The 14,661-nt window shown below is 45.4% G+C and overlaps 1 protein-coding gene across 1 annotated transcript in view; it reads right to left on the bottom strand.

The window, feature by feature from the left end:
• Positions 1 to 14,253, bottom strand: part of CACNG3 (calcium voltage-gated channel auxiliary subunit gamma 3) — an 82,584-nt gene extending 68,331 nt beyond the window's left edge. The window contains exon 1 of the mRNA XM_032328538.1: positions 12,933 to 14,253. Coding sequence (XP_032184429.1) covers positions 12,933 to 13,143 — 211 coding nt within the window. The 5' untranslated portion in view covers positions 13,144 to 14,253. The remainder of the gene's footprint in view (positions 1 to 12,932) is intronic.
• Between the last annotated feature and the right edge of the window lie 408 nt (positions 14,254 to 14,661).

Genomic DNA, 14,661 nt, shown 5'->3' with positions numbered 1-14,661 from the left:
CACTCAGGAGAAGTCCATTCTTCTCTGTGTAACCAATGCAGCCTTGCAGGGCATTTGACAAATGTGTTTTGGGCATTTGTTGTAGGCCAGACCCCTTCAAAAGATGCATACCCCTAAGAGAACATTCTGTGGCAAGCCGCTCCTCCCGCTGACTAAGCCAGGACTCCTACTCCCTCTTTCAGGAGTACCCTGCTCTGTTCGTTTAGAGGAGTTTCTCAGCATCTTCCCTCTACAGTTTTGAACTTCCCAAAGACGGGAACTTGTCTATTTTGTTCTCTGCCAAATCTTTAGCACCTAGCATAAAGTCTAGCACCTAGTAGGTGCTCAGTAAGGATATAAAGAGCCAGGAGCCAGGCTGGAGTTCCCCCACATGCAAATCACTCACTTCCCACCCCCTATTGGATTTCTGGCTCAGAAGGGGTACCAGAGTGGGAGAAGATGTTGGCCTGAGCTGGAGGAGGGTGAGAATCTGGGTTAGGAGGGGCTGCCCATTGGGAAGGATGAGTCAAAGAACTTTGCAAGATTTGATAAACACGAGAAACTTCCACAACACTGTTATCCCCCCATTTCCCCACAGTAAGAAATACAATACTGAAAACAATAAGAGACCAGGGACTTGCTTTCAGGGGAAGAAGGAAGATGATGGTGAATGGATGTTGTTCCACTGTGCCCAGTCTTTGAGAAGCAACAGGGCAAGATGAGGCAAAAACTTTAAAGACTAGAGCTGAAGTTCTTGCCTGAGAAAAGCAAAGGAAGTCACAGGACAAAGTGTTCCTTCCATCAAGCAGCAAAGAACTCCATTGAAAAGACCTGGACGTGATGAACTCAAGAACGTGTCAGTCTTCAGCTCAAAACCTCCAAAGCCTTCTAGTTCACTCGGAGTCAAAGTCAGAGTTCTTACAACATCCTTCAAGGTCTTCCACAATCTGGGGTCTAGACCCCTCAACTGATATACTCCCTCCTCTGAGCTCATCACCCTCTTCAGCTGCAGTGACTCCCTTGCTCCTTGAACACCCCATCCATGTCCTACCCCTGGGCCTTTGCACTTGCTGCTTTTTCCCATCTGGAATGCTCTTTCCATCTGATAGCCACCTGGCTTGGTTCCTCATCTCCTTTATACCCAGGATTAAATGTCACCTTCTCACGGAAGCCTACCTTGATCACCCTATTTACAATCTCATTCCCTTTCCCAGTCCAGTGAGCCTTCGAGCTTTTGGACGGTTTGGCAGGGACCGTCCATTACCTAAGCCAAAGGGATGGCACTGCAGCCCAGACCCAGGAACTATAACTGGAAAATCATCTTCGGGGGTGGTCCAGACTGAATTTTCCTTGGCTCAGACCTTATTATCTCTTGGAACCTAACCCTGTCATCTCCCCTGTGCTCAAGAGCTAAGCCATCACTCAGCACAGAGTGAAAAAGCAGAGGAGGGCCATTACTATGCTGTGCAGTAGACCTCTGACTCAGATTAACATCATTGCCTCTTGATTTGATCTTTTGATTTTTGTCTAAACACTTAGAGCATTTTGATCACCAGCCAGATTTGTCTTTGGTGAAAAGTAATATTTTGAAAAACCAGGGCTTACTCGGTAGGGTATATTTTCAGGCACCTTAAGCTGATAAACAGCTAATTGGTTCTGTCGTCCTGCAATTTGCAAAGGGTCACAGCGATTTGTTGTAAATAATGCGTCTGTACGAACTGCTGCATGCCAAAACGAATTTCCACAGGTGACAGTAGGATTTTGTGATAGTTGAGATGGTAGAAGATGCTTCAACAGTTACCTGTGATTTTTGGAAGCATTTTCACAGGTAGGCATTATTGTGTTCCAAAGCAGCTTTGCGTGACGCTGAATAGCATATGCTACAGAATGCAGAGTGGTGGAGATTCTATTTCCCGAACACGCAGGTAACCAAGTATAGATAGACTCTGAAACACGAGGAATGGAAACAGTATCTGCTGGGTTTGCCCACAATATGTCCACACAACATGTATTTACTTTTGTCTTCCCCAGCTTTGTACCCGGATTATTGGACGACTCTGCATAATCGTTGAGGGAAAAAAAATGGAAAAGAAGGGACGGACAGATGATGTAGAGATTTTCAAGACGGTGAAGCCAGACTTCCTCCAAATACAGGCTACTGAATTACCAATTATTAAGATGGCAATTATAGGGCACATTATTTTAAAAGTGGTTTATAAGTACTTAATACCAGAAGAGTGATTGGTAGTGATTAGCATGGGTTCCCTAGGAGAAGCTCAAGGTTATTGGATTGCCTACTCTCAAGGAACAAATTCACTGAATACTTATTGAGCCTCTACTATGTGCCAGTTCAGCAAAATAAGGTTGGTAGTGTATTTGGGCAGCAAAAAGATCGTGGATAATATTTCTTAAAACATGCAGGTTGAAAGGTAGGTATAGGGTGTCAGGCTTTGCTTGCCTCACCTCAGCCTCATCTTAGTTGCCCACTTCTGGCCTCTCCAAGCCCAAGGTCATTAAGAACCAGGCCTGGTGCATTGGTCTATGGCATGTCTAATGGGTGTCTGTGTTCTTCCAAGATGATTTTCGCTCTTTGAGTGCCGCACGAAAATCCAGCTGCAGATCCTTAAACCAGAACTTGATTCCTGCCTGACACAGAGTCAAAAGCTTGAAGAAGTAAAACAAATGACGTCTCCAAATTTACCGCTTGGGAAGTGGGACAGCCATGAACCTAATGGCATCCCCAAGTTTGCAGACACCCAAATCCAGTGTAGAAGATGCAAAAATGTCCAATGCTCTGCCCACTTGCATCGAATCAGAAACTCCTTAAGAAACTCGGCTCTTCTCACTTCCAAATGATTGGTGTTGCCATTTAAAGAAAATTTACATTTGATCTCCAGAGGGGGCGTTTCTCAGCAGCCCATTGCTACAATATCTAAATCTTGTTAGCTTTACCGTTTTTTTTCCCTGACCTTGCTGGATTTGTAATAACAATTGGGAAAGGCTGGGGTAATTATTTTACACAAATGTTCTGGTTGGCTCAGAGCCAGTGACTGACGCCTAACCTTTCTTGACATAGGAGTGAGCAGGCTGGAGGGACACCTGGGTGGCTCAGTCGGTTAAGCGTCTGCCCTCTGCTCAGGTCATGATCCTGGAGCTCTGGGATCAAGCACCATCGGGCTCCCCGCTCAGCAGGGAGTCTGCTTCTCCCTTTCTCTCTCCTCCTCTTCAGCTCATGCTTGCTCTCTCTCTCTCTTACTCACTCGCTCAGATAAGTAAAATCTTATTTTTAAAAACCCAAAAAATAAAAAGGAGTGAGCAGGTTGGAGGAGACCCGCCCACCAGCCCGGTCCTTCAGCAAAGGCACTGCAGTGTGGTAGTGAGGGTGAAGCTTTTGGGGAGCACACTAGCGGGCGATCTAGCACAAGCTACCTCACTTCTATGAGCTTCAAGTCTCCTTGTGGGTGGAACAGGTCTATACTGAGCAGTACGCAGGGCTATTATGAGCCGCATCTGTTTACACGAGGTGCTTATCCAAAAGCCTAGAGTACAGTCACGAAAGGCAGCACAGGGGAGGGTTGGAATCCCAGCTCTGTTATCAACCGTGCGCTCTCTGGGTCTCCGTTCTCCTATTTGTAAAGCAGGGAGTATAGCAGTGTCTACCTCCTGAAGACGTAATTTAAATATCAAATGATATTTGCCAAGTGCTCACTCAGAACAGTGGCAGGTACAGTATGTGTCTGTTAAGTCAATCAATCAATCAATCAACCAATCAATCAATGCTCAGGGGTTAGTCCAGAAATAAATGCTTGGTCTGCCCTAGTAATCACAGCCTGGCACACAGAAGGTGTTCATTAAGTGTTAGCTATTTATTATTTCCTTGGCACGTCTTTCTGGGGTTCTCAGGGCCCAGCCTCTCCTTCTGCAGCTTCCTTGGATGTAGCCCCCAGGATCCCTATGGATGCCCTACCTGTTTACTGATTCCAGGAGGAAGGGCAGGTATGCCCTGGACATGGGTCCTCTCGTGCAAACCTCGTGGGCCGGAGAGCTGCTAGTCTCGCCTTAACCATTCTCCATCCTTTTAGAGCAAGCCTCTGCAGACCCTTAAAATGTGAGTCAAATCTTGATCACTTCTTCTTCATCTCTGCTTTTCTTTCCAATTTTCACCAGCTCCTCTGCTTCCTGCCCCTCAAGTGTTAATGCTCCTTAGGGTTTTGTCACTTTCCCTCCTCATACCCACTGGGTCTCCTCTGGCACACCTTGTGTACTTCTACGTCTTCAATTCCCATCTCGGTTTGGGAGATCCTCAGGTCATGCCAGCTTTTACCTTTGCCCTAGGCTCTACTTTAGTGTTTCTTAACATTTTTGGAGGATGAATCTGTCTCCATAAAAGCACCCATTTCCAGAATATTTGTCTTATGTTTTCATGAGCTTGCTGAGCCTTATCCGCAGAGCAAATGGAGGGGGATTTCTATCTGACTTCCAATAGCAATTGCCTCTTTTTTGGTGGACGTCAATTTCTTCACCCTCACTCGGTGACCATGTCTGATCGAGTCTACCTTCACCCTCTCTCTGGTGTCCTGTTCTTTTCATTACCATCAGAACACCGGTTCCCAAAGTTTTTCCCTCTGGTCAGCCCGGACAGATGTCAGTCCCTGTGTTCCGGAGCAGGGGCTGCATTTTCCTGGAGCCCTTTATAAGGGAGGGATCCCACTGACTTTCTTTCAACCTCTCCATGTCTCAGGAAGAATTAAAATAGCACTAACTGGGCAAGGAGCTAACTAAGTGCAAGTTCTGCAGGAAAGAGAAGAGGACTCACAGAACACCTGCTCAGATGAAGAGTCTGCGATAAAGGCAAATAGTACAAAAAAACCCCACCACTGCCCCCCAACAACCAATATTCTCAGGAAAACAAAGGGTACTTCTAGAAATAAAACGTTATTATAGATTCCTCCATGCCTCTCCACTGAGATATAACAGGAGTTGGCAAACTTAACTTCTTCTGTAAAGGGCCAGACAGTAAATATTTTAGGCTTTGCAGGCCAAGCAGCAAAACTGAGGATACTATATGTTATACATATATAACAAGAGAGAAAACAAATTTCCATAGAATTTTTATTGGCAACAGGCAGAAGTATAGATGCTAAAATGTGGATTTCTCATCATTTTTATGTGTCACGAAATACTATTGGATATTATTACATTTTTTCCAACTACTTAAAAATGCAAAATATTCTTAGCATGTGGGTTGTATGAAAATTGTCCATGGGCTGAATTTGGCCCAAGGGTTATAGTTGCCCAACCCCTGAGATACAATTATAGATCACAATAGATACACACCACTGGGTTTCCAACTTTAGAATTTTAGAGACAAAACATGATGACATATACCCTGTTTATTGAAGAATCTCAAATTAGTGGAATATGTTTTATTTTTAGCTTTCAACTGTGTTATATCCAACCCCTCATTTCCTTAATGACATTTTGGGCGGAGGTCATAACTTTCCACTCACTTCTGCCTGTTAAAACTTCCAGATTGCAATACGCTATCTCTACCCATCCCTCTTTTTGGTTCTAGCGCCTTTGGTGTGTTGTGGCAGGGAACAGGAAGGAAAAAGAAATAGCCAAAATGTCACTTCACTTAGCTCGGTGAGTCTGCAAACCTTTACTGTCTGTTGTTACCACTTCCCCAGCCAACACTGATCGTCAGGGTTCTCTGCATGACAGGGGTCGACATGTTGACTGACTTTTGGAGGCACATGCACTGGTGATTGGAGAACCCTAGGGGGCCTTCCTACGTCAGCTTCCCTCCCCCATATGGGATATTGGAGTCTGAGCCAGTATCTTCCATCCCCCTCTGGTACCCCCATCAATGGTAACTCGTGGCGCCATGCTGGGGGACCTGCAGTTGAACTATACAGTACCCTGTGAACATTTTTTAAAGGTCCTCCTTCCTTTGGATGGACTCAGCTCTGGGCCAAGGTGCATGGTTTGGGGAATGGGGTGGGGGCTCACTCTCAGTCCCTGTTTCACGCCTAGACCCAGCAGCCCTGTGCAGGGCAACATCGTCATGACGTTGTATAGCTCTGACTGGGGTCTTCTTGCCTAATGGGCTTCTCTCTTGGGTGGGATACTGCCCAAATGGCTCAAGATTAGCCCTTCACTACCAGATCTACACAACCTGTAGAACTTCCCCCCCCAATTCCACAAAGGCAGCCCCATTGCTATTCCGTCTCTCAGGCTCCTTATTGAAGCAGCCAGAGGAGCAGGCTCCAACCCAGGAATGTGATGCCAGCCTCTCTTTTATAGCAGGCACCCTCAATCGTCATGAATGATTCTTCTTGGAGCCACAGGCAACTCGCTGAGGAACCACAAGTTTTGGGAGAAAGGGAGGTGGCATAAGAAAGCTAGCTTATCATTTGTCTTTGCAAATGGTTGTTGTTTAAAAAGGATGTCAGTGGACTACTGGTCAATGTATTATTTAGAGGTATGACAAGAAGGACAGAAATAGAAACAGTTGATAGAGCTTGCTACTGTGTGTCTTCATTTTACAGGCAAGGAAACTCAAGCTCAGAGGTGAAGCAATTTCCCAGGCATTGCAACCAATAAACACCAGGATCCAGGTAAGAACCCAGGTTCACCTGACTTCAAAACCCCTGCTGTTATCCCATAGTCTCTGTGGTCAGAGAACAGTGCCCAGATGATTAAAGACCCATTTGCTCCTACAATGAAAAAGTGGGCTCTGGCAGGGTCATGTGGATGGAGGAAAACACAAAACAACTTTGGAGTCTTGTGGGAGTCTCTTTCAGAAACATTGGTTTCGCTGGGGGTGCTTCCACATGTCAGAGTATAATTTTTAAATAGTTAGAAACATCATTTTCCTAAAATATACAAAGAGCTCATGTCAAGTTTAATTCAACTCATCAATGAGAGAACTAGCAGAATGACAAAGCTAGTTCAAAGGAGGATGTTATATATATTTTTCAGGGAAAAAAAATTCTGAAGTAAGATTGTCAAGTTAGATGTAAAACTGATTCATGTCCTCAAGGGAGGGCAATAAATCTACATTTGAGCTTATCTCTTCTGATGAACAGAAATCATTTGCACCTCTAATGAGCAAATTCATGTGCATCTTTCCAAATTTTCTACAAGTAAGCATCTAACTATACCACTGGCCCTTTATCTATAATAAAACTAAGCCAAACAAAATTACATTTCTCTAAAGAATCGGATGACCCCTCTGATAGGATTGTTAGACACTGCTCCAAGAGAACATTCGAAGGACACAGTCTTTCCTGTGGGTTTTTTTTTTTTTGTGGGTTTCTTTTCTTCTCTTATTTTTTCTTGATGCACACTAGTAACCCACACTAGTCACCACGTTAATAGCCCACAGTAGTTACCCAACCTTGGAATGCAGATCCCTTGCCTTTTTTTCCAATTCAGAAAATAAAATTTCAAGTGATGAAGTGAACAGAATTATTTTCAAATCATCTACTTCTTAACATGGGTAGAATCTTGGAGTCCGAAGGTAGCTGGCTGGGTTTGAGGTAGAAAGAAGAGGAGTAGGTCTTTTCGACCAATGACGGAAGTAGGAATAAGATTCAGAATTTTTAATCACAGGTAGGACGTGAGACCAGCCAGTCAGAATGGATGTTTCCATAGCACGGGGTCGGGATCACGATGGCCTCTGTTGGGCCAGGTCTTAACCCTTTACTGGACAGATCTCATAGATGTCTGGGAGGTTCCAGAAGAAGCTAGGGTAGCTATAGTGGTGGTGGGAGGGGGAGGGTTGATGGGGGACTTGGGCCAGATGCTGTTTACCAAGAAGTAGGCAAGTATTTCAACATTTTAGCAAGCAATATGGCTATACAGACATGTTCTGGTTGAATGTTATCATGCTCGCACCTCAACCTCTGCCACCTCCCCAATCCTGACTGGTCCCACAAACACAGGCATAGTCACTCACCCACATTCTGCTTAAGACTCCAGTCCACTCCTCTCCTCTATTTACCTCTTGGGCTTTAGAAGCAAAGAGGAACCATGCAGGGAAAGGAACAGGGACAAGGTCAAGAGTAGGGAAGAGTCAGAGCATTCTGCACCCCCATCTAAGGGAAGGTGCAGCATCAGATGTAAGAGCAGAGGAGCGGAAGTGACTACTCAGTACTGTTGCTAAGCTGTAGAGGGAGAGCGGTGCTCCCAACAGACAAGGATCCCCGACCTTCTCTTCTACTGGAGGGAGATAGGAAATATGAAAACTGCATGAGTTACCATATATGAGAGCACTCAGCACAGGGCTTGGCACATAGGAAATACTCAACCACGGTTATGTCCTTCTTTTATCCCTGTCCTTAATCACATCTTTGCAGCTTCCCCGAAGGCTTCTGAACACATAAATAAAGCTGCAACCCCATCTGGCTGAAAAAGTCAACCATCTGGAGATTTGGAAATATGGGGGAACTTCTAATGACTGGCTAAATTTTTTTTTTCAGGTTTTCAGCCAGATGTTTGATGTCATCCAGGCCCATCTGTAGAAGAAATAGCAGTTTATGGAAACTCTTTTCCATAATTTTAAGTTCCTTGTCCTAAAAGCTAAGTGGGCTTTATTCCCTTAGTCAGCATTTTTTTAAAAAAATGAACTGAAAAAGTGATTATTGACTAATGGACAACAATTCAGGAATGAAATAGGGAAATAACAGAAAGTTGGATTAAAAGGGCCTTTAAACTGGCAGCCTATGGGTCAAATTCAATGATGAGAAAAGTTTGGGCTGGCAGGCAGTGCAATTTTAAAAAGTTAATTTTGTTGGCCACATTTTAAAACTTAAGAGATTTTACATGTGGTTTTTAAATATCTGGTATATTGGGATAAATTTGGGACACATTTCTCCAGGGTAAGAATCAACTCAAGTCATATAGTAATTGTCCCTTAGATTGGGGCTTGTGTTCTCCAGTTTGCCTCAGTCCCAACCATTCTATGTCGCCCCCCACACAGAGACCATGTTTCAGTTACCATATACCTTCTCAAGTGCAGTGGCTTTCCCCCTATAGAACCAAGTTAAGAGGACAGTGAGATGCTTGGCAACTGTTACATTACCTGCCTCGTCCACATGGACACTGGGATTTGTTCACTCCCTAACCCTATCTGAAGCTTTCATTTCAGAACTGGGTAAACTGAGGCCCAACGGAGGAAAAGGACATGCACAATTCCTGTGACTGGTAGTGGCAGAAATGCGACTAGAGCTCAGGGTCCCTTGCTACCAGGCCACTGGGGTCTTTGCATTCTCTAAATACATCACTTTGCTTGAGTCTAGGGCTCCAAGGGGTCTTCTTCATGGGGGAAATCATACACCAATGTTCTCATTCAAATCCACATGCTGTCATTGAAAACACGCAGCAAGTTGGGGCCCTACTTTGTGAATGCCTCGCGTGCTTTCCAGATACAGATAATGAGTCAGGCTTTCTGAATGTGGGTGTCTCTACATAGGTCGATTGTTTCTTCATTCAAAACGTGTCCTTTGCCATCTCCAAGTCTGTGCCTGTCTGATGTCTCCTGCACCCCTGCAGATGAGGCACAGGCATGCTGAGTGTTCTGGGACCTGAGGCTTCTGAATGGAAAAACCCTGTGTCTGGGCATTCTCACAAGCTAATGTTTGTACCAGTAGCAACCTATCCACTGGAGCGTGAATTAATGTGCTTTAGCAAATGCTCTGAGAAGCAACATGGCTTAGGTGAAGGAGTGCCTGCTGGCTTTGGGTATGTGACCTCAGGCAGGTCTTGTACTCTCTCCAGGCCTCAGTTTCCTCACCTATAAAACCAGGACAATAATAATAATACCTCCATCAATGAGCTCCTCTGAAGAGGAAAAAGTTAATTTTTCAAAATTGTCAGAACAGAGCTAGCACAGAGTAAGTACTAAATATAAATGACATTCTGGTGAGTTATAGAAATGAAAACTGGAAACATCCCTTCTCTCCTTTGAGCGATGTGATCCTTCTTAGCACATGCAATGTTGCCAGGCCCATTGTAAATACTCAATACATGTTGGCTTTAACATCAGAATTGCTTGGAGGAGTTTCAGAAAATTCAGATTCACCACAGACCTGTGGAAGCAGAGAATCTAGTTGTGAGGCCTAATAATCTTTTTTTTTTTTCCTTAATGCTCCCTATGTGATTCTGATGACTACCCAAGTTTGGAAACACTGATGTAGTTTCCTTATTTTTGAATATCGTTGTTGGTAGAGAACCCATACCTCTTAAAGCTCTCTACTCTACATTGCATGGTTATTCATATTGAGGTAAAGCCTATTTTCTTCTAGATCTTACTTCTACCCCCTGGAGGCCACACAGAACATTTCAAATCTCTTTCCCACGTAACAACTCTTCAGATATTTGCAGACAGCTGTCATGTCCCTCCTGAGCATTCTCTTTTGGACAAAAGAACCACATTCTCTCATGGCTCTTAAAAAAGTGTGGATGAATTGATTCTTCTAATTTGATATCAGGGAACACTGAGCTGCAAGACCTCCAGTTACTCTTTGACACTAAAGAACCAGAAGAATGAGGATGTTGAGACTCTAGGAGACAGGAGATACTGAATGAGAGACAGGGATACACCTTTACTCCAGAGGATGGATTCTGCCTACTGCATGCCGGAAATCAGAGGTTACTGAAATTCCTTGCACACTTGATATATTCAATACCTGAAGAAAAACCTTGGCTCAGATGCCAGCCAAGGCCAAGTGTTGGTTCCATGGGTCTACACATAGCTAAAAATTCACTGTGACTCATTAAATTTACTGTATTTAATACTTCAAAAAATGTAAAAAAATATATATGGCTGAGTCAAATTGCATGAAGACTGCAACAAATTTTCTCAAAAGAATTCACCTGACCAAGAGCATATCTTGGATGCATCCAGTTCCATCTTGATTCAAATTCTCACTTCTCCCACTAAGCCCACAGAATGCCTGGGTGGGGTTCCAATTCTTTGTACAAACTGTGGGTGTAGGACATGATGTTGAAGAAGAGAGAAACCATGAGTTGAAAGATTCTGAGAAAGGATTTAGGGATTTTAGGCCCTAATAGGGGAAGCCAAAATTGGTGTTTAATTGTACATTCCCAGGTTTTGTTCCAAGAGTCAGAAGAACCGGGGATAACTGAAACATGGTTTACATATATACCTTGTTTGGCTCAGATTTTTTATGTCATTCTTAGAACCATGTAGATATTGAGACATCCACCAAATCACAGCTTTACAAAAGGTAATTCAACTCTTTGTTGTCAATAGAGGAAAGAGAATTATGGAATTTCCCCAAGGTAAATGACTTCACCACATCTGATCACCAGTGATCACAAATATTAGATTTCTGTCCATGTTTGTGAAAGAATTGTTCTAAAATTTCCATTGGTACACTGGATACACTAAGAGCTTTGGGTAGTGCTAATTTGTGATCACCTATTCCAAAGTAATCTTTTCCCAGATTGATTAGCGAGGGTTGGGGGAGGTAAATGCCTTAGCCAAGGTCACACAGATAGTTTGCAGCACTACTCAGGTCTTCTGACTTCAAGCACAGTGATCCTTGTTGCATTTAAAGTAGTCTTTTCCTACCTGGGGTTTCCACCAGTTGCAGATTTGTGTTGGAAACAGAATCGATTATAGTAGTGCTAGTCAGGAGAGCAGTTGTTCAGACTGTCAGGACATGGGAAGAAGGCCAGGGAATGATGCAATATTACACTAGCAAGTGATGTCATAGCATGATTTCCTAAGTGATTTACATAAATGCAAGTTCTCAAAAAGCCCTGACAAAGCCAGCCAGTGGGAATGCAGGCATGGAGAACCAATGGCAAACAGGGAAGGGCAACATACAGGAAACCCAGATTTCCTTGCTCATCAGTGTGACAAGCTTCACAGATTGCTCGGAAGCCTGAGAAAACTCCCTTCTGCCCCTCTAATCCAGTGCCTTCCCTCAGGCACATAAGCTCGAAAGAGCTTTGATTTTCTTCTCTATCTTTTTATTTACTACCACTGACATTCAGGCATTGCCCAGCGCTGCTGAGAGTGACTTCTGGTGTAGTGAAAGCAAGTTGAATAGTGAGACAGGCTACCCAAGAGCTTGACATTCTAAAAATTGGTCTGTCATCTTCGTAATAATTTAGGGCAAATTCTCAATTTTTAAAATTAGAAACTGTGATTTTTGGAGAATCAATCTTATGCAAATGTCATGAAAATATATTTGTTGAGTTTGGAGATGATTTAAGAAAGAAGACAGGTGGATATCAAATACTAACCCTCCAGTTTTGTTTTGATCCCAAACAGTGAATGAAACATGTATTTATAAGGAAGTTCTGCTAAAATGTGTGTGTGTGTGTGTGTGTGTGTGTTTGTGTGTGTGTAGGGGTTCACATATGTGAGTCTGGTTGGCAATGCAAGTTCATGAAAATATCTACTTAGACTGAACTCAGAAGAAACTGATAAGACTATGTTAGAAATAAGGAAATAGCTCGGAGTGTGCCAGCCTAGCTCACAGTCTCTCTCTCCATCTCTCCCTCCCTCTCTCTCTCTTCCTTCCTCTCTCTTCCTCGCTCCCTCTCCCCCCAACCCCCACTGAAATGCAATTTAAGCAGAACCAAAGACCCCATCACAAGCCACAAATCAAAGCAGTTCACGATATGCTTAGGAATTTTGGATCTGGAGACTTTGCTCAACTGCAGAAGCTGCTTAAGAGTACCACAAAATCTCATCTCCTGAAGCTTAAACCATAAACAATCAGTAAGACCGAACCTCTTCATCCCACACAGCATTAGTCTTGCCGGAACAATCTGGACATCTGCACATTCTCAGCAATAATTCAAACTATTCCTCCTTCCCCATCACTGCCTCCATCTCCCCCAAACACCCACTGGAATATCAGAATATCAGAGACTGCATTATTTAGGGCCATTGAAAAATTTGTAAATACCTTCTAGGCAGCAGGTCCTCCACAGCCCCGAATGGGTCATTACTTCTTCATTCTTCCTGCTGGTTTCATTATCACTTGTAGATTTAGTCCTGCACACACCTCTGGAATATAACCAGTAGTCCGTGCCCACTGCAATGGTCATTAAACTAAACGCTGCGAAGGCTCCCACAGTGGTGATCAACATCTGGATACCTCTGTCACACATCCTCATAATTCTTCATGGTACTCTGGATGGCTGGGGGTTGGAGCGGTAGGTTCAATGCCAGAGGGGAAAATCACTCTGCAGCTGGGTAACCTAGGGCAGGCTCTTCCAAAAATTCGGGTCTCCTTTTGTCACCATCCACAGAGACTTTGGGAAAGCTGGGATTTCCTGTCTGGAGCTCTCTCCGTTCCCTGGGTCGCCTATGGCCCTTGGAAGGGTGCAGGTTCCAGGGGGTTGGTCCACATCACTGCTGCCTTCTGAGGATCCCTGGGTTCCTTTCATTCCTCAGGAGCTTGGTAAAGAGGAGGGTCCGTGCAGGGCATGGCTCCGGAGCCTGGAGCTGCCAGCTTGGTTTGAGATGCGCCTGGCTCCTCACAGCCCCGGGAGACTCTAGGCAAAGAAATCCAGAGAGGTTTATGTGTGTGTGTGTGCGTGCGTGCGTGTGTGTGCGAGCGCGTGTGCTGGGGGTGAGGGCGGATGGCAAAAAATAGCACTGCTGGGAGGCGAGTCGCTGAGAAGAGTGTTCATTGCTTCCCCAGCCTCCCAGGAAAGCTCTCCGCCTGCTCCTGACACCCCCGCTCAAACTGGAGAAAAGACAGAGTCCTGGGGCGGGGGCCGGGCGCTTTCATCTGAGGGCAAAGGTCCGCGGGGCTGAAGGGACAGCTCCCGCCTGTTGCCCCGCCTCCGCCTCCCTAACGCCCAGGCTTCAGGTTCCATGGTGCTGAAGGGACAGCTCCCGCCTGTTGCCCCGCCTCCGCCTCCCTAACGCCCAGGCTTCAGGTCCATGGTGCTGAAGGGACAGCTCCCCCCGCCGCAGCGGCCGTAGCACCCCCGCCTTTCCAGCGCCCCGGGCTAGAGACCTGGGGTGCAGAAGGATCGGACCTCTCTCCCGCCGCCCTTCCCCCGTCCCTTCCCAGGCCAGCTAGCCGGCTCGGCTCTGCCTAGTCAATCCCACGCTCGGCGCAAAGTTTCCGGAGCCCACGGCAGTCAGCGCCCCGGATCGTCGGTGCTGCAGCACCGCCCTGTTCCTCCGCTCCCGCAAGGGTTAAGGAAAGGGGAAGGGGAAAGAAGCCCGCAGCGCACTCTGGCGCGTTCTCAGCTCCCACCCAGCAGCGGCGTGTCCCCCCCCCCCCCAATGAGCCAGGCAAGTTTGCCTTTTGCTGCGGGCGCCGCTGGAGCCCACTGGGGGGAAGACCGGAGTCTTCTTAAAGGGACCGGCGACTCCGGGCGACGGAGTTGTGTCTCCCTTGGGCTTTGGGTAAAAAGTGTTGTCACAGGCACATCTGTGTATCGTCTGACTCAATTTGATTCCCCAGAAAACAAACCAATATGTCTACCCTCCTTTCTCTGGAGCTCTGGTTTACACCAGAGACAACGTGCTCGGATCAGACCCGGAACTGTTCATATACATATGATCCCGTATTCCTAAAAGACAGAAGGGACTGAAATGTGTATGGACTCTGTTGTACACATATCACAGGCTTGGGGCGATGGGGTGTGAAATATTGTTCTCTGAATACACCTCAC

Source organism: Mustela erminea, chromosome 20 (assembly GCF_009829155.1).
Source record: "Mustela erminea isolate mMusErm1 chromosome 20, mMusErm1.Pri, whole genome shotgun sequence".
In the NCBI taxonomy this organism is placed as follows: Eukaryota; Metazoa; Chordata; class Mammalia; order Carnivora; family Mustelidae; genus Mustela; species Mustela erminea.
The sequence above is the reverse complement of the archived record's forward strand: the minus strand, read 5'-3'. Positions and strand labels throughout refer to the sequence as shown.